At 41.0% G+C, this 18,974-nt stretch overlaps 1 protein-coding gene across 9 annotated transcripts in view; it reads left to right on the top strand.

Annotated features, from left to right (window-relative positions):
• HTT (huntingtin) overlaps positions 1-18,974 on the top strand; it is a 232,497-nt gene that overhangs the window by 50,278 nt on the left and 163,245 nt on the right. For 8 of the 9 annotated variants that reach the window (XR_007773556.1, XR_007773557.1, XM_050947253.1 and 5 more), the window contains 8 exons: positions 845-956; positions 6,335-6,475; positions 10,339-10,497; positions 10,582-10,679; positions 12,819-12,958; positions 13,664-13,727; positions 14,816-14,916; positions 17,002-17,148. Coding sequence is in view for 7 of the 9 variants with exons in the window: in XM_050947253.1 (XP_050803210.1) it covers positions 845-956; positions 6,335-6,475; positions 10,339-10,497; positions 10,582-10,679; positions 12,819-12,958; positions 13,664-13,727; positions 14,816-14,916; positions 17,002-17,148 (962 nt within the window). In the remaining 2 variants the exon portion in view is untranslated. The remainder of the gene's footprint in view (positions 1-844; positions 957-6,334; positions 6,476-10,338; positions 10,498-10,581; positions 10,680-12,818; positions 12,959-13,663; positions 13,728-14,815; positions 14,917-17,001; positions 17,149-18,974) is intronic. The other variant, XM_050947252.1, reaches the window with a different exon arrangement.

The raw sequence follows: 18,974 nt of genomic DNA, 5'->3' as shown, positions 1-18,974 counted from the left end.
ACCTGTGATGAACAAATACAGCAAAGAACTTCCAAGGAGTTCAAGTTGAATGCAATGAGTTTTATATGGGAAAAAAAACATTTTTTTTAAAATTCCCAACACTGAAAAGGTATGCCAGATTCTCTATCATACAGTTTAAGCTAATAAAACAAATTTCGCAACTTCCAGAAGGATGTTACTCTTGAGCTGGGTTTCCATATTATGTTTCCAGAGAGCGTAACTTTGTAGCCAAAGGAGCCTCATGTCTTTTGTCAAACAGCAAGTCTAGATAAATAACAATCTACTAGAACTGTCATATTATAGTTTTTATGGTGAAATTAGAACAATTATATTGCTGGTGGTGGCATCTTTGCAAAAATATTTGGTTTTAGGGCATTCTCACAGAAGATGTATTTAATGTGCCTCTGATTTATTACCAGGGACCCTAGTTTTTCATGATTTAAAAAAACCAAAATTCTTGGATTAACCCTCCCCCCGCCCCCATAAAATCCGTGTTTTCCTACATTTAAAATAAAATGCTGAACTTTGATTTCCATAGCCACAATATAAATTGGTGTCACTTGAACACAATGTTTAATTGATATATTCACAATTTTTAAGCTGGCAGCCCAAGCCCCGGCCATTTTCCCTATTATGTTACGATATATGATTCTATTTTTTCAAAAAATATAAAAACTAAAGATGCTCTGTAAAAATGCAAATTCTGTGTTTTTCTATGGCAAATAGATTTCTAGGATCCTTGTTTATTACTTAGTTTTTCTAAATTGTGTTCCTTCTTATGATTTTTTTATTTAAACTTAATTTTAAAAATATACATAAGACCTGTGATTTGCTTTTTTAACAGCCTTCCAGAATAAAGGGAGATATAGGTCACTACACAGATGGAAATTCTGCTCCTCTGGTTCACTGTGTTCGTCTCCTGTCTGCTTCTTTTCTGCTTACTGGGGAGAAAGGTGGTAAGTTGCTGTCAAAAACAGTGATGGCTTATTGTCTGCCTCAATATATAAAACAAAGTGTGATCACTTTATCTAATTGTGTGGCAGCTCTTCATTAACTGAGTGTATCATTTTTTCATGACAGGACCTTAAATATGACAGTAGCTTGTATAGAGCTTTAAAAGGATTTGTAGCCTATTTCGTAATTGGTGAACATAGTTTTGACCTGCTTGTTCCTGATGAAATTATTATATTACTGTAAACTTGCTGGTCAAATATTAAGTTATTAAAAAAAAAGTATTTTAAAGGATGTTTTAAATGGTAAAATAACCAGATAACTTATTATTTAGCTCCTTAAGACATTAATTCTCTAAATCTAATCCGTGGGGAGCTGAGAGGTCACCTGATGATGCCAGCAGCTCCTCCATTTTACCAGTGATTTACCTGAGTGTCTCGGTTTTGAATATCATAGTTAAGCCTGGCATACCGTTAAAAGCGGCTAGAAACAAGGAGGTGGAGTTTGCTTAAACTGCTGCTGCATAAATGGAGGAAATGGATTTTTCTGTCTTGTATCAGAGCCATCAACAGGAGTGGAACTGTCTGTCAGTGAAGTCACCAGCAGGAGGAGGGAAGGATTACTTACAAGATCAAAGCCACTAGCCAGGCAGTGTGTCTATAGGAGCAAGTGGAGAAGAGTCTAGGTGATTCGGTAGCATATCCTGCACAGAAGAGAGCCAGGAAGCAAATTCAGGGTGAAAGAAGGACCAGACAGCCTGAGGAGTGTTAGGAGACCAGACAGTGGGGGGAAAACATAGCTTGTGCAAGGGAACAGGGAGATGGACTACTGTTAGTTCCCTTTCCCTCCCGTCTGTAAGGTGCTTAAAGGAAAAGTATATGTCTTTTGAAAAGGACCACACACTGTATTTTACAGTTAAAAATACAAATACTTGAAACTTTCCATTTAAGCAATTGCTGCTGTTGTCACAGGGAAGCTGTGTGACTGCATGGGAGGGAAATTTCTCAAGATGTGATCCACGTTATATGAAGCTTGTAAAAACCCCATCTTAAACGGATACAGCTTAAATAGAACACTCTTTCTCTGAACATTCTTTATCAATGAATGTCACATAAAGATACCCAAGTTTATAGTAGTTGAAATATGAGATTTTCCTCTCTCCCTTTCCCACTTTTCTCTATTTTGGATACTTATGTGGTCCCCCATTACCATATAACGTCTGAGTGTCTCAGAAACTATTTTTTGCCCTCTCCACACCCTTTTGAGGTAAGCAAGTACTATTATCTTTATTTACAGATGAGAAACTTAGGTTATACAGGGAACTGAAGAGGGGTCTCTTAAGTCCCAGGCTAGCATCCCAACCTTAGACTGTCCTTCCTTCATATGTGCAGTTGACAGCATTTTGTGTATAATTAGCTTGGCTGTTTTCTCTGTGTGGATCTTCCATGCTGCAGTGGGGGGGAGAAACATTTTTAAAAACACTGAATGTAATTTCTGCAAAAATTGAAGTGGGGACTTAGGCAGGTATAATACATGAAATTAATTTTAACTTCATTTTTAAAATGGATTAGGTTTTAAGCTGACATTGCCCATTTAAGGGATTGTCATTTTCCTTTTAGCAAATACAAATATTTCTGTTTTGAAACGTGTCTTTGGTTCAAATTCTAGATAACATCTTGTTGCATACCAACCTGTTTATATAATAATACCTAACTCTTCTAGTACTTTTCATCAGTTGTTCTCTGGGCTTGTCCAGCGTGTGATAAGTCAGAGTGTAAATCTGTGGTACTGTAGCCTGTTGCATGCTCACTAGCCGTGTGGATCCTGCTACCATGCAATAAAGTGCCATAGTACACTCTGCTGCAGTAGGTCAAAGAATATGATAAGGAATTTTTAGGGTGTATGGAGTCTCTCTGTCTAGCTCAGTGACTATTTATCCAAAGTGGAACAGTCGTTGAAGGAGAGAGTGACACTCTAGTCCAGTGGTTAGAGCACTCCCCGGGGAAGCGAGAGACCTTGGGTCCAGTCCGCTTACTCCAGTCACTCTCTTTTTTTTTATTTATGCAGAGTGTAACAGCTTCAACAGGACAGACAGAGGGAGTTCCACATCAGAATATTCCATGGTTAGAGCAGGGGTTCTCACAACAAATTTTTTGGTGACCTCAGAGTGTGGCCACCAACTCTTGCTGGTGGCCACTATGACACTTTTTTCCCTGAAACACTTAACTTTAGGAAAAACAAATATGCACATATATACATCCAAATCATATTTATGTAGAGGTTTTTTTGCAGATTCAGTAATAAAAATAATGGACAGTTGTGTCTATTCTTTAGTGGACCTAAACAGAAGAGAAACACAAATAAGGTGCTTTGCATGTTCTTGTCTTTTGTTGTTGTTTCTTTTGCCTTTTGGGTTTTTTTAGATTTGTTAGCTGGTAAGCCTGCTTCTGTGAACAATGTTTGTTGATATCACTTTTCACAGCAGCAGACTTGCTAGCTAGCTGGGAGTCAGTGAAAAATGATATTAATAAACATAGAAATATCACTTTTCACAGCAGACTTACTCAGACCTGGCAAGCCATGAGACAAATTAAGCCTTGGTCGGATGTGTAGGGAGACAGTGGGGACCAAGGGTGATGAGGTGGATGGGTGAGGGACAGGGAATGGAGCCTGCCGGGCCCTGCGGCTGAGGGATGGAGCCCGTGGCCAGAACCTGCCACTGCACAGCCAGTGCCCATGTTCAGAGCCCGCCGCTGAATGGTTGGAGCCTGCCTCCCGCCACCCCAGCGCTGAAGCCCTGAGCTAGGTGGGGAACTCACATCAGCTGTCTGCTCCTCTGGCATTTGTGTTTCCGGGGGGGATGACCCAACCCCTCAGGGTGGCCCCAGAGGAGGCGGTGCTTAGCTCCCCTCCCAATCACTGCTCAGGAGGCTGTGGCCTCAAGAGAAGCCCTTGGTGGCCACATTTGAGAAACTCTGGGTTAGAGCACTGGTTCTGAAAGGTGTGGGAGACCCTGGTTCAAATGCTTTCTCCCCTCTTTGCCTGAGGAGAGACTTAACCCTGGGTCTCTCACATCCCACGATTTAGTCAAGGGAGTCACAGAATCCGTGACTTCCAAAGACCTTGGTGACTTCAGCCCTGGCGTCTGGAAGCTGCAGGGTCCAGCAGCCTTTCACAGTGGCAGGGAGCTGTGACCCACTGCCTAAGGTAGCGGTGCCCCCAAGCTCCCAGCTGCCATAGGCAGGCAGGGTATCCTGTAGTTCCCTGGCCGCTGGCGGCGGTATGGGGGACCCCAGCAGCTTCCCAGCTGTCAGTGGTGGAATGGGGGACCCCTGCAGCTCCCTGGCCACTGGCGGCTGCTGCTGGCCACCATGGGGGGTAGGGGAACCCTTCAGTGACCAGCTGCAGGTGGTGATGGTGTCAAGCCTGGAGCTCCCAGCCACCCGGCATCTGCCCAGCCCCTTCCCATTTTATCATAGATATTTTTAGTAAAAGGGACAGGTCATGGGCTTCCATGGATTTTTCTTTATTGCTGGTGACCTGTCCGTGACTTTTACTAAAAGGTATCTGTGATAAAATCTTAGCCTTATTAATAATCACTAGTGTCACTCTCTTCTCTGTCGGAACTTAAGCCAATGCCCCAACATTATATGAGGGATGCTTTTAGAGGTGCCCACTTTCAGATGAGATGTAACACACAATTACTGACTATATGTGGATAGTAAAACCTCTGTAGCACTTCTGGAAGGGTCGGAGAGTTTCTCAACCTCACTGTCCCACTCACATTCCAATTTGGGTAAATAATTTCCTCCCAGTGGAAATTCTTCTTACAGTTTCAGTTGGATGTGGCTGTGTTAGACCTGAGTGACTGACTTGTTTTTCCTCATTCTTGAGCTCTTGTCAGCTTGACCTTGAAATGTAAGAATACTAACAAAGGCAAAAGGAATCTTTCCTCACTCACATTTGCTTACTATTATTACTGTTTACATTACCATAGCACTTAGGAGCCCTAGTCATGGTCCAGGGACTTCATCGTGTTGGGTGCTGCACTATCGCAGAACAAATTGGCAATCCCTGCCCCAATGAGCTTACAGACTAAATATATGACAAGAGATACCAGATGGATACAGACAGATGTGAAAGTACCAGGAAAAGTTGAGATAAAACTTGTCAGCATGACATGTTGTGATCCCTGTGCACAAGTGGTTCCTGGTAACAAACCTAAGCATTGTCAAGTTTTTTGTAGCCATCCCAGGAAAGGAGAGTTTTGAGGTGGGTAATGAACATCTGCAAAGCTACCTCCATAGGAAGCAACTCCCACGTGTGTAGAGCAGCATGGGAGAAAGCACAGCAGTGATTGTTTGAAAATTTAACAAGTGAACAGTGCAGGCTGGCATCATGAGCTGATTGAAAGTGAGCATTGACAGCAAGTGAGAGATGATAGGTAGTGTGTATATTGATAGTAGAAGGCCTTGAAAGTGAACTAAAACAGTTAATGTTTGAGGAGATGGAGAAGAGAGCTAATGAAGGAATTCAAAGAGGGGTGACATGATCAAAGCGAACAGTCTAGGAAAATGATCTCTGCAGCAGCATTCTGAATGGATGTGAGTGGAGTAAGATTGCATTTGTCAAGGCCAGAGGTGAGATGAGAGCTTTTGACTAGCGTTTTAGTTGCATGGCTGAATAAGAGAGGCCATATTTTAGAGAGATTGCGCAGAAAGAATTGGCAGTATTTAGATATAGACTGGATGGAAGCACCTAAAGAGAGATGGTGCCAAGTCTATAGGCTTGGGTGACAAGCAGACATTCTTTCTTTTTTATGCCTTTAGTAAAAATTCTTACAGGTTTCTTAATTTCCTGTACAAATTAACACAGTTTGGATAATCTGGAATACTGTATTTTGAAACAGCAACTATTTTGCCTGTGGAATGCACCATGCTGCAATAAAACGTCAGAGCTATTTTCAAAAACACTTTCTGATGCAGTATTCCCATCCCTTCTTTTTACATGGATTTTGTCTGCTTCTGCTGTAGGGATAGCTGTAGTTTTAAAACTTAGATGAACATGTCACACTAGGATTTGAGATATTCTTTCCTGTCCTAAACTATGTAATATTGTGCGCTGCTAATGTAGCTACCACATTCTCTGTGGACGGAGAAAGCCAATGTTTAGCAATTGGAAATTTTTTAGGAGGAAGGTGCTATATAAATTATTCTAATAACTAGATGCAATTACTGAGTTTGCATTAGTACCTTGTCAATAATATTTATCCAGGTTAATTGTAACAGGATATTAATTTTGTGTGCTTTTGCTCTTTAACAATTGAAAGTAGTTATTTACATTCAACATTTTTCTTTTATTTTCTTTTTTTCTTTTTTTACAGCTTTAGTTCCCGATAGGGAGGTGAGGGTCAGTGTAAAAGCATTGGCAGTAAGTTGTGTTGGAGCAGCTGTTGCCCTTCATCCTGAATCTTTCTTCAGCAAACTGTATAAGACACCTCTTGAAACCATGGGAGAAGAGTATGGTATGTTGAGGTTTACATTATCGTTCCATACTCTTTTGTGAAACATTAACTTGTTGACTTTTGAATACATCATTCAATGTCCAGTTCAGTTCTTTAGTGTACACAGAGGTCACGTATATTAGCCATGTCACATCAGTTTAAGTATTACTCTATGTGCACACTAGTGCTATCTTTAACTATTTCAGTTACAATGCCCACGTTTTCCACTTGGCTATGCGAAGCAGTGGACACTGAGATTTTGCAGCAGTACCAGTGCACTATGGAACTGTAGCAGGAGAATTAATGAAATCATTTTTGCTTGTCTGCAGCTATCCTGGCACCAAACCAATTAGTTTAACCAGTTTTAAATATGTTAATGGTAATCTGTTCTAAATGGTTTCACAACTGTTTGTAAACCATTTGGTGTGTCTGTGTGGATGCAGAGTGTTCTACAAATGTTCTAGGGTTTTTAAGAGGTTTTAATTTTTCGGAGTGTCAACAAAGCCTGAGTATTACACTTCAGGAATCCTGTTTTAGATCTCACCATTACTACACCCAATGCAAAATTATATGTTTAGGAACAAAGAATATAGATCAGACTTAGGATGGGGGCTATATCCTGCAAAAAATAATGACTCTCCAAAGAAGTTAGGGGTCTTGGTTGATAACCAGTTTAAAATGAGCTCCCAGTAAGATGCAGTGGCTAAGAGGGCTGATGCTATCCTTTGATGTATAAATGTGAATATCAAATGGTATTACATCTGTATGCAGCGTTAATGAGACCATTACTTAAAATGCTATCTCCAGTTTTGGTACCTACACTTTAAGAAAGGATGCTGAAAAATTAGAAAGGGATCAGAAAAGACCTACAAGAAATATGTGAGATCTGGAAAATGTGCCTTATAGTGCAAGACTTAAGCTCAATCTATTTAGTTTATCAAAGAGAAATTTAAGGATTAGGTGATATGATCATAGTCTAAGTACCTACATGCAGGAAAAGATTTCTGATGATGATGATTTTCGACTCTTTAATGTGGGAGACAAAAGCATAACCAGAGCCAATGGCTGAGAGTTGAGGCTACACACATTCAGACAGCATATAGGATACAAACTTTTAATGGTGTAATTAGTGGAATGACTTACCTAGGGACGTCATGGATTCTGCTCCACTTGAAGTTTTAAACTATGATAGGATGTCTTTCTAAAAGAGGTACTCTAGCCAGCCAGAAGTCAGGGGTTTGCAGGAGTTGAGTGAAATTCCGTGGCCCCTGTTATGCTGAAGGTAAGACTAGGTGATCATAATTGTGGTATTTGTATATTTTGAAAAGTTCGTTTCTGCAGCGTACTGGCTCTCATAAGTCTGAGTATCTGAGCTGGGCTCCTCTCGCTGTAGCTAATGGAGGCAGGTCAATGTTCTGGTGCTGTGTAGTTTGGTCACACTGCCTCTGCTCCTGCTTACTGCCAGATATGTCTGTTTCTGCAGCAGCAGACAATGGTGGTATATTTTGCTGCCTCCCTTATTCCTTCTATTTTAACTTTACTGCCCAGTTTTTTGGGCAATGGAGAGCTGTTACTCCTCCTTAGTATTCCTCCTCCTTATTGCATTGGGTAATCATCCTTGAGCCTCTACTGCAGCATCTCTGTGAAGGCTCCTCTATCCCTTACAGGCATGGTAGCACAGCAGAGAAAGCACTGGAGCAAATTCAGGCAGTGCTCTATATGTGAGGTAGCTTTCCCAGGCTTAGCAGATGGAGAGTTGTGCTCAGCCTGCGCCCAGCCTTCCAACCCTAACTCCGTTAGGTCTTGGGGCAATGAGTCGGATACGTCCCTGCCCACTGAGGCAACTGTAACACCAGCTGGGGAAAAATGGATCAGGAACCCCAGTGCAGAGCAGGAAGAGGTTCCAAAAGCAAGGACCCTGACCACTTGACTCAGGGCTTAAGTCCTAGGGAACCTCTGCAGAAGAAAGAAGGGAAGCCCGTGGGGCCATAAATCCCCCCTTTCCAAATCTTAAAGTGGGTCCTGAGCACCCTGAGGAAAGAAGCTGGGCTTCTAATCAGCCCCTTCATTCCTTCCAACCAGGAAGACTCTGACAATGAATTCCTTCCCTCCCCCTGTCCCAGGGGGAATGGGACCCTGTGGGCAAGGATTCTGAGACAGACCGTTGAAGAGGGTTCCAGGCCCTAAGAAACACGAGCCGCAAAAGGCCTCACCAAAGCCACAGTAGAACTTCTAAGCTCTCAAAGTGTGCAAAACGGTTTAAAAAAAATGTGAAAACCTAAAATGGAAAAGACAAAGCACAAAATATGCAGGAGAGCGGAGTCTTCCTTCTCCCCTCCCCCTCCTCCACTGAGGAAGATGAGCTGTCTGGCTCTGAAACCTGAGTAGGCTCCAGTGAGTAAGCCTCAGAATAAATTTCTCTATTTCAAAATCTTCCCCTGATGCTGCAGTACCTCTTTGCTCCTCCTTTGAGGAAGTGATTAGGAATGAATAGAACAAGCCTGATAAGGGCGAGCATGTTAACAAGAGCAGCCTTAGGCTCCATAACATTCAGGAACCAAAGGGCTGTATTGCTGAGGTTGTTGATATTGCTGTTGTGTCCCTCTCCAGGGATAAGGTTATTCCCTCAGAAGGTGAGTTCTTCCCTGAAGAGCCCACAGATAGAAAAATGGAGGCTGCTTTCAAAAAGGGCTTTGAACCCTCCCTGGTTTCTTTAATTTATAGTATTAGCAATAATCTAACCAAATATCTTCATTTGCTCACTTCATAACTTATCTTTAAATCACAATGACCTGAAACTTGCCGATATGATTTTTTTTTAAAGTTGAATATAAATAGTGTAGAGATTCTGACTTTCAGATTTTTATCTTAAAAAAAAAATAGATACCTAAAAACTAGCAATCTTGTAGTTGGGTAGTGGATTTTCTAAATAGCAGCTTTGTTGAGGTGATGAAGTTAGAGGGTGGAAGAGGGAGGGATATTTCCCAGGGAATGCCTTGCTGCTAAATGATGAACTAGCACTCAGCTGAGCCCTCAAGGGTTAACACGTTGTTAATATAGCCTCTTGTTAATGCAGTCCTTTGAAGGTTTGGTGGTTGTAATTTTTGCAGCTATGCTAGAATATTATTGGATTGGGCTCAGAGATGGAGAAGACCTATTGGATCCTGCAAGGACAAAATATTCATAGATTTAAAGGTCTGAGGGGCCCATTATGACCATTTAGTCTACCTCCTGCATAATGTGTAGAGCATAGAACATCACCCAAGTAATTTTTTTATCAAATCCAATAATTTCTAGTTGAACTAGATTTTTGTATATTTTATATATACACCTCTGCCCCGATTATAACGCTGTCCTCCGGAGCCAAAAAAATCTTACCGCATTATATTGAACTTGCTTTGATCCGCCAGAGCGCGCAAACCCCTTGCCCCCTCCTCCGAGCACTGCTTTACCATGTTCTATCCAAATACGTGTTATATCGGGTCACGTTATATCGGTAGAGTGTATAATTTTTTCTTTTAAAAAAAAACAAAAAAAAAACAAAACCACCCAATCTTGATTTAAAGATTCCCAGTCATGGAATAAATTGTTCGAGTGGTCTTCTAACACATTACCTGTTCTATACTATGTTAGATATTAATTGGGCCACAAGTATCATTCCAGAACTGCTGCTTCATTATTAATTTAGTGCATGCTTGGATGATAGAAAATAGTAACATGCTTTCATTTTATTTGTTTTTTAAGAAGCTTTGTGCCTTGTTTATTATAGCTGATTTACTGGAGTCTATTTACATTTGTTGTAAGCAATGAAATGTCAATAGAAGACTTGTTAAATCCTAGAATTAGTATTTTTCAACTAAAGTAGTTGTAACTTATTTTCTCAGAAGAGCAGTATGTATCAGATGTTTTGAACTATATTGATCATGGAGATCCCCAGATTAGAGGAGCTACTGCCATTCTATGTGGAACCATTGTCTACTCCATTCTCAATAAATCACGTTTTGATGTGGAAAACTGGCTTGCAAATGTCAGAAGTTCAACAGGTAACAGTTGAGTTATTTTGAGGGGGTTGTTTTGGTGCATGTAGTGAAAACTATGCCCTTATTGTTTCATTATTTTCTTTTCAGGAAATCTCTTTTCTCTGGTAGACTGTATACCTCTCTTGCAGAAAACTCTGAAAGATGAATCCTCAGTTACATGCAAACTGGCTTGTGCGGCTGTGAGGGTTAGCAAAATTTCTATTGTTTTTTGCTTATTACTGTAGAGCCCTTGTCATGGACTAGGGCTCTATTGTGCTAGGTGCTGAAAAATCACAGAACAAAAAGATGGTCCCAGCCCCAAAGAGCATACAGTCGAAGTATGAGAGGAGACAGCACATGGATACTAACTGATGGAAGAATTCAAGGAAATCAGATAATTTTGATTAGCATGATAGGCAGTAGTTATTAATGCACCCAGTGGCCTAACCATTCTCCAATTTTTTTCAAGCATCATAGTCAAGGAGAATTCGGAGGATAGTGAGAGCGCTTGATAAGGGTTCCCTGGGAGCTGCTCCCAAGCATGAGGGACAACATAAGAGAAGTTTTTAGTAAGTGGGCAGTGGAGGCTGACATGATTGGTTGGTTGATAATAGGTGGGAGTTAACAGTTTGATAGTGAAAGAGAGATTGTGGAGAGCCTTGGAAGACAAGCAACAAGCACTAAAAAGGGGGAAGGCATTTTAGGGATTAAAAAAGAGGGGCGATATGGTTAAAGTGGCAAGTCAGAAGAATGAACTTTGCAGCAGCATTCTGAATGAATGTAAGTGGCACAAGATTGCATTTGTCAGGGCCAGTGAAATTGCAGTAATTGAGTTGCGAGATGCAAGCAGAATTTTAGCTGTGTGGATAGGACGGGTCCTAGCTTAGAGATGTTATGCAGAAAATTCTACGAGATTTATACATACCCTGGGTGTGGAGACCTAGAGAGAAAGAGAGAGAGCGGTCCAAGTCAAAGATAATGCCCAAGCTTGTGGGGAAAGATTAAGATCTGTTTAAACCATGCTAAGCTTGAGTTGATGGCTAGACACCCATGAAGAAACATCAGAGACCAGCAGAAATTTTAGGTTAGACAGAAGGAGACAGGTCTGGAATAGTGGTAGATTTCTAAGTTGTCAGCATAAAGATGGTAGTTGAATTTGTGTTTATGGGGTCTCATTACCTAGAGATAAGATGGGGAGGGAGGAGAGGAGGAGACCAAAGACTCTGTGGAACCCTTACAGAAAGTTGTAGAGTAGCAATGATACACTGATGGAATGATTAGAGAGGTAGGAGAATCAGGAGAGGGCAGAATCACAGAAGCCAAGGGAGGACAAGATTTCAAGAATAGGAATATGGTTCCCTGTGTTGAAGGTGGCTGACAGGTCAAGGAAGATGAGGTTGGAATACTGATTCGTAGCTTTAGCTAAGCAGAGGTCATTAGACTTTGGCGAGAGCAGCTTAATTGGAGCACAAGAAGCGGAACTGGAGAGGGTCTAGAATGGAATTGGAGGAGAGGAACTTGGGTCAATGAAATGTAGTCGTTTTAATGTGTGAAAATTCACATTTTATGGAAGCTGGGCTCTTTACCCTGTAATCCATGATGATTTTAGGTATGTATGCATGCAGTGGTGGCACTTAGAATTCATTCAATTTTTTAAAGATTTACTGGTTCCAGTGGCATTTCCCTTTTTAAATGTAGGCAGTGTGTGGTGTAGAGTCTTCTAAAACTTTGGAAAATTTAGGGAAGTGTGGGGGTGGCTGGATGTGGGTAGTCCTCAATTAAGCATATTCTACTATTTTAACACTTAGTTCCCTTCAGCATAAGTAATTCAAAGCACTTTACAGCTATTCATTCTCAGAGAGAAGTGTATTACTTTTGTAGACCAGTAAAGATAGAGGTAGAAGAATCCAGAAAGGTTACATGACTTGCCCAAGAACACATAGTGAGTCAGCGCAGAATTGGGGATAAAACCAAGGAGGTATGACTCAGTCTCTTGCTTTGACATTTAAATTTAATATTGCTCCGGCCCTCCTGTAGGAGTCATTTCACTAGGGAAGAGGTTTTTGAGTAGAGGTATCCCTATAGACTGTGGCCCCTCAGGTGCTGTCTTGCTGAGTCTTGAAGTCTCTTGCCAGAGTTTGGAGCCTTCAGACTTTCCTAGCAGCTCACTAAGCTCAGTGCTCAGCCCCTGTAGAGGTACTCTAGAGTTTCTCTGCTTTAGCCCCTGCAATAGGTTGGTTTTAGGTTTTTATATGTTTAAGCACGAAGTTGGTGCAAGAAGAGATGCTCTCTAAATCACTAAAAGGTAGCATAATAATTGATAACTTGTGTCTCTACCTTTTTAGCATTGCATCATGAGCTTGTGCAGTAGCAGTTATTGTGAACTAGGTTTACAGTTAATCATCAACCTCCTTACTCTGAAGAATAGTTCTTATTGGCTAGTAAGGACAGAGCTTCTGGAAACTCTTGCTGAGATAGATTTCCGGTAAGTGTGCATATTTCAATAAGTTGTGTTGTAGCTGTGCATACAGTATCTAGCTTGTGAATTTAAGTTTGAATAGTTTGAAAAATTAATGAACCTCTTATAAAACAAATCCTCAAGACTGACTAGAAAGCTGCCATTAACATCAGTGTTTACAGGATTGGGCATATTAGCAACTTCTGTGTGGTGTTTTAACCTGCTTGAATCTGTCTTCTAAGAAACTGTGAACAGATAGATATGGCCCAATGTTCAAAATAACTGAGGACTCCTGTGAAATCTGTTGGAGTCCTAGATGCAGCACAATTTTTAAGCTCCTTCTGTTAGCTTTTGTCAACTATTTTCCACTTTTCACTTACTCCAAAAAACTATTTGGGTAAATAATACTGCATTTATGCCCTTGCTTTTACATTCCTTTACTCTCCAAAGGCTTTTTGAGATAGAAGTCTTATTTTAAAAAATAAATTAATACAAAATTGCCCCAGCCAGATCCTAGTTGAGCATGTTGGAAGCTTTAGAATGTTGTTTCAATATATTGTCTTTTGGAACAGATTAACTAAAATGTGCTAATTCTGACCTTTTTGCCTAAATAATTAATAAAAGTAAATTTTAATTCTTTTAAAAATTAATTACACTGTGTAATACTTAGGAAAAGTTCTTGTGACTTTAATGATGGTTAGTAACATGTCTTTGTCCATTTTACCTATTAAGGCTAGTCAGCTTTTTGGAAGGAAAAGCAGACAACTTGCACAGAGGTGTTCATCATTATACTGGGGTAAGAAGCATTGTTCCCCCTAGTTTTTCCCACCCATGTGCGGAATGAATTTTGTTATGTGCACCAATATGGATGTGTGACACATCCCCTCCATATTGGTGCACATAAAAAAGTTCATATAGTGAGGGTGGTGTGGAAGGGGGCTCAGGGCTGGGGCAGAGGGTTGGGATGCGCGCTGTGGGGTGGAGCTGGGGAGGAGTGGCTCAGGGCTGGGGCACATGGTTGGAGTGTGGGCTCTGGCATGGGGCTGGGGATGAGAGGCTCAGAGCTGGGGCAGAGGGTTGGGTGCAGGGGTTGAGGGCTTCAGCTGAGGGTGCGGGCTCTGGGGTGACGCTGAAGAGTTTGGGGTGCAAGAGGGTGCTCCATGGCTCCAAGTCTGTGGTGGGGAGAGAGGACTCACCCAAGCTCTTTCTCCTTGCAGCAGCACTTGGGCTTTGGGGGAAACGTACCTCTCCCTGCTGCGGCCTCTCCGGGCCGCAGCGTAGGCACCTCTCCCCTGGCTGTGGCAGAATTGGGGCTGGGGCTGGGGCAGGGGGGCCGTGCCACATTTGGGCCAAAGGATCCCAGGCAGGTTCCCTGGGCGCCTGTGCGGTGCTAAGCAGGCTACTGCATGGCCATATGACCATGCAGTTTACAGGGAACTTAAGTAAAAAGCCTATCTTTTGCATATTATATCAAAGCATTATGATTGGGGTTTTAGGCACTGATCCAGTAAAACACTTTAGGTGTGTGATTAATTTTAATCAGGTGCTTAAGACCTACAGAAGTCAATGGGATTTACACATGTGCTTTGCTGAATCTAGGCCTAATTCTTAGTACTGGGTGTAAAGCTGCTTTTCTGTTGAAATGTATATCTTTATAGTATGATTTTAAAAAGTTATGATGTTTAGATTATTTGCATATGTAAATAAACAGTTTGTTCAGCAATGTAGAAGTAAAACTGTTATTAGTAACTTCTGCCTACACAGGAATCATACTTTTAAATGTTGACACTACAAAATACCCCTTTAATAAACTGTGAAGTTGGTCAGAGCAGTGAAAATGTGCTATGATGTTTCATCTTTGCTTTTACGAATCTGTTCCCATAGCTATTAAAACTTCAGGACAGAGTTCTCAACAATGTTGTAATCTACCTTCTTGGTGATGAAGACCCCAGAGTGAGACACATAGCTGCAGCTTCTTTGATGAGGTATAAGCTGAAACAAAGGATTTTAATAATATGCCAGCCTAATACTTCCTGTACCTGCAACTAAAAAATACTTAGGACGTACTTAACACTCTACATTTTAATCCTTGTTTTTATGTATATCTATAGCTACACACACACACCCACCCCCTTGTGATGGAAGGAATACATTGGTTCTGAATCACCTATTTTGAATTATCACACAGTGATTTCCATTTTTCAAAGCATTACATAAACATTTAATCTTAATCTTGAGGTATTACTCCTGAGGTGTTAATTCTGTGCCAAAAAGTTCTGCACACACTATTTTAAAATTCTGCATATTTTATTTGTCAAAATAACACTATATAATCGTACCACTTTCAATTATTATTTTGGTAATTGATTTGAAAATACCTGTCAGTAGCTGTCTGTATTGTTACAGACCCAAAAATATTCCCCCAGGAGTAGTGTTAAAGAAACCACTAAGACAACCCAGTTCCTGTCTCTCTCTCCCATCCCCTCCAGAGCCCAGCTTTGGGGCCAGACTCCTGCACCCTCCCTTCCCCCTGAGGCCAACTGTGGGGTGCTCCCACAATCCAGACTCTTGCACCCCTTCCTCCCTCAGAGCCCAGCTGTGCGGCACTCCCCAGCCCAGACACTCACACCGCATCCTCTCCCAGAGCCTGGGGATCCAGAGGGAGAAACAGCCTGATGCAGGGTCCCAGACTTGTATGGAGTTTCCTGCACATCACTTCCTTCTTTAGAGCATGCTGGGAACTGCAACTGCCAGACTCTTCAGCCCCCTCCCTGCTGCAGTGTCTTCTATTTGGAGCTGGGAAGCTGGGCTCTGCCAGTTCAGCAGCCCCTCATGGAAGCCAGCAGCCCATTTCTGTGAGGGGGAAAAAGGAAATTTTGCACAGAACATTAATTCTGCACAATTTCTGCATTGCACAGTGATGCAGAATTCCCCCAGAAGTGAGGTGTATTATCTCCACTACATGGATGAGGAAACTGTGACTCCAGGAGGTTAAGTGATTTATTCAGTGACATGGAGGGAGTTGGTGGTTAAGTTTGGACTAGAGTTCAGGAACTGTACTGATTTTTTTCAGTCTTGTGTAAGGGATCATAGCAGCCAATCCTGTAGCAGATCATGTATAGCTACCATATTCAAGAATGGCATTTGGCAATGAAGGAGTAACATGATTAATCTCTGAGGTGCCACTCTTCACTATTTCCCATGTTGACATCTGATTCTGTGGTGTAGCAGATAAGCTAGTGTCACAGAAGGCTGCTGTTCTGCCTTTGTCTTGAATGGAAAAGTTGCCAGAATAGTGGGTGACAATGGAGAGGGCAGAGATTGGGAAAGAATTTTTGTCTGAAGTTGAAGTGGTTTCATACAAGCCTAAAAAAGATTGATCCTCAAAATCCAGGGTAAACAATCAGGAAGTATTGGTCAATGGGTTATCCTGTCACCAAACTCTATTTTCTTGGGCTATTAAATTCCGTCTATGTTAACAAAAATGAATTGTAACATCACACTATAATTTACACATGAACTCTGGCTCAACATTTAGTTTTCAGTGCGCTACAACTTTTCTAGCATTGTAAAATTAGTCAGTTGACTGACCAGAGTGTGTGCATGTGTCACTTTATGAATTATTTGGACTCAGAAGCTAAAGATATTGGCATGTGTCCTCACTCTGTAAGTGGGATCAGAGAGGGAAAGAGGGGACGAAAATTGTTGTTTTGTTACTCAGCACCAGTCACTGCTGCAGATATTTTTAAATTACTTTGTTTCCAGAGTGAATCTATTGTATTCCTTACTGGAACGCTAGTGGTCTCAATAGAGGACTGTGAGGGTAAAGGTAAAATTGGAAAAGTGGGTGGTCTTCAAGTCTCCAGTAAGGATGTAAATGGTTCCTTTGAATTAAATGATTGAGGAGAAAGTGTGAGTTTGAGTTTAGAGTAACACTTTTAATTTAAAAAATTAGCACAGATTTACCCACACTTCTCCTTAAATTGTACATTAGATCAGTTTTTGTGATACCTATCTTTTAAAAAAGGGATTTTGCTTACTATTTTACATGTTTTCTGCTTTTATTTAAGGCTTGTTCCAAAGCTGTTCTATAATTGTGACCAAGGACAGGCTGATCCAGTAGTGGCCGTGGCAAGAGACCAAAGCAGTGTCTATTTGAAACTCCTAATGCATGAGACTCCGCCTCCATCTCACTTTGCAGTGAGCACTATCACCAGGTACAGTATTTGCTGTATTGCATTTGCCTTGCTCTAGTTAAAGAAACACTGGCCACGGTTAAGTGCCTAAATTCTGTTAAGTGCTCTGTTGTTACCACAAAGCCTTAAGTGCATACTTAATTTTATGCACTGTGAGTAAATTCATTTACTTCAATATCTCTTTTCAGGATTGAGGTTTTAGGCTTGATTTTTTTCAAAGGTGCAGACCATTTAGAGTCAATCAGAGCTGCCACTCCTCAGCACTTTTGAAAATTAAGCCTTTTAGATAGAGGAGCCTAATATTAGCATCAGAACTTAAGTTTTTATCCATTGCAGTGATGATTTAAAAAAAAAAATCTTGCCTTTGCTTCTAATCCATTAGAATTATTAAAAGTTAATACTAGAAATCTAGTATCAGAGGGGTAGCCGTGTAGTCTGATCTGTAAAAAGCGACAAAGAGTCCTATGGCACCTTATAGACCAGGGGTAGGCAACCTATGGCTCGCGTGCCAAAGGTGGCACGCAAGCTGATTTTCAGTGGCACTCACACTGCCTGGGTCCTGGCCACCAGTCCGAGGGACTCTGCATTTTAATTTTAAATGAAGCTTCTTAAACATTTTAACAGTCTTATTTACTTTGCATTCAATAGTTTAGTTATATATTATAGACTTATAGAAAGAGACCTTCTAAAAACATTAAAATGTATTACGGGCATGCGAAACCTTAAATTAGAGTGAATAAATGAAGACTAGGCACACCACTTCTGAAAGGTTGCCGACCCCTGTTATAGACTAACAGACTTATTGGAGCATAAGCTTTTGTGGGTGAATACTCACTTCATCAGACGACCTTTCGTCATTTGTGCTGTCTATTTACATTTTGCACTTCATTTAGCTTGGGCTGTGAAATTAGACCAGTCTGTTTAGTCAAATGAACCTTTAGTTTTCATCCACAAGCACAATGCTGTTATGCCTGGAATGCTAACACTACAAGGAAATGGTTAAGAAAATTGTTTTACATTAAAATTAAAAATAATTCTTAATTCTACTCATATTTCATGAAAAATCTGTTTTTGTGGCCCAAATGTACAAGTCACCCTATCTCAAAAAACATGGGGATAATAGAAGGGATCCAGAAATGGATGATAAAAATGGTTAGAAGAATGAATAAGCTTAGATACGAAGAGAGTGAAAAGGCTGGGAATGTTAAGCTCTCGAAAGAAACAAATAAGAGGCAGTGTGGCAGAGTTATTAAAATAAGGAATGGCATAAGATAATCAGGAGCACCCAATGTCTCATCTGTCTTCCATTTAACCTTACTGCCGTTGAACACTCAATGAAAGTGAAAGGCAATAAATTTACCTGATAAAAGGGAATACTTTTTAAGACAAAATTCAACTAGTCTGTGAAACTCCTTGCTCCGTTGTAGTGGCATTTTATGTTAATGAAACCACACATAAGTAAATTAGCATACATTTTTAAAGAGAGATATAAATGTCATGCTTCAAGACATAATTCAGCCATCAACCGATGAGATTAGGAAGAAACTTTCTGTATTGGGAGAATGGTAGTTCCATAATTGCCACAGTAGGTTTTCCGGGAACTTTTCTGACGCATCAGGCTCTGGTCAGTCTCTGACAAAACACTGAATTATATAGTGTCAGAGGGGTAGCCATGTTAGACTGGACCTATAAAAGCAGCAAAGAGTCCTGTGGCACCTTATAGACTAACAAACGTATTGGAGCATGAGCTCTCGTGGGTGAATACCCACTTCGTTGGATGCATGACGAAGTGGGTATTCACCCACGAGAGCTCATGCTCCAATACATCTGTTGATCTGTAAGGTGCC

The sequence above is a fragment of the Gopherus flavomarginatus genome, chromosome 3, assembly GCF_025201925.1.
Source record: "Gopherus flavomarginatus isolate rGopFla2 chromosome 3, rGopFla2.mat.asm, whole genome shotgun sequence".
In the NCBI taxonomy this organism is placed as follows: domain Eukaryota; kingdom Metazoa; phylum Chordata; order Testudines; family Testudinidae; genus Gopherus; species Gopherus flavomarginatus.
The sequence above is the reverse complement of the archived record's forward strand: the minus strand, read 5'-3'. Positions and strand labels throughout refer to the sequence as shown.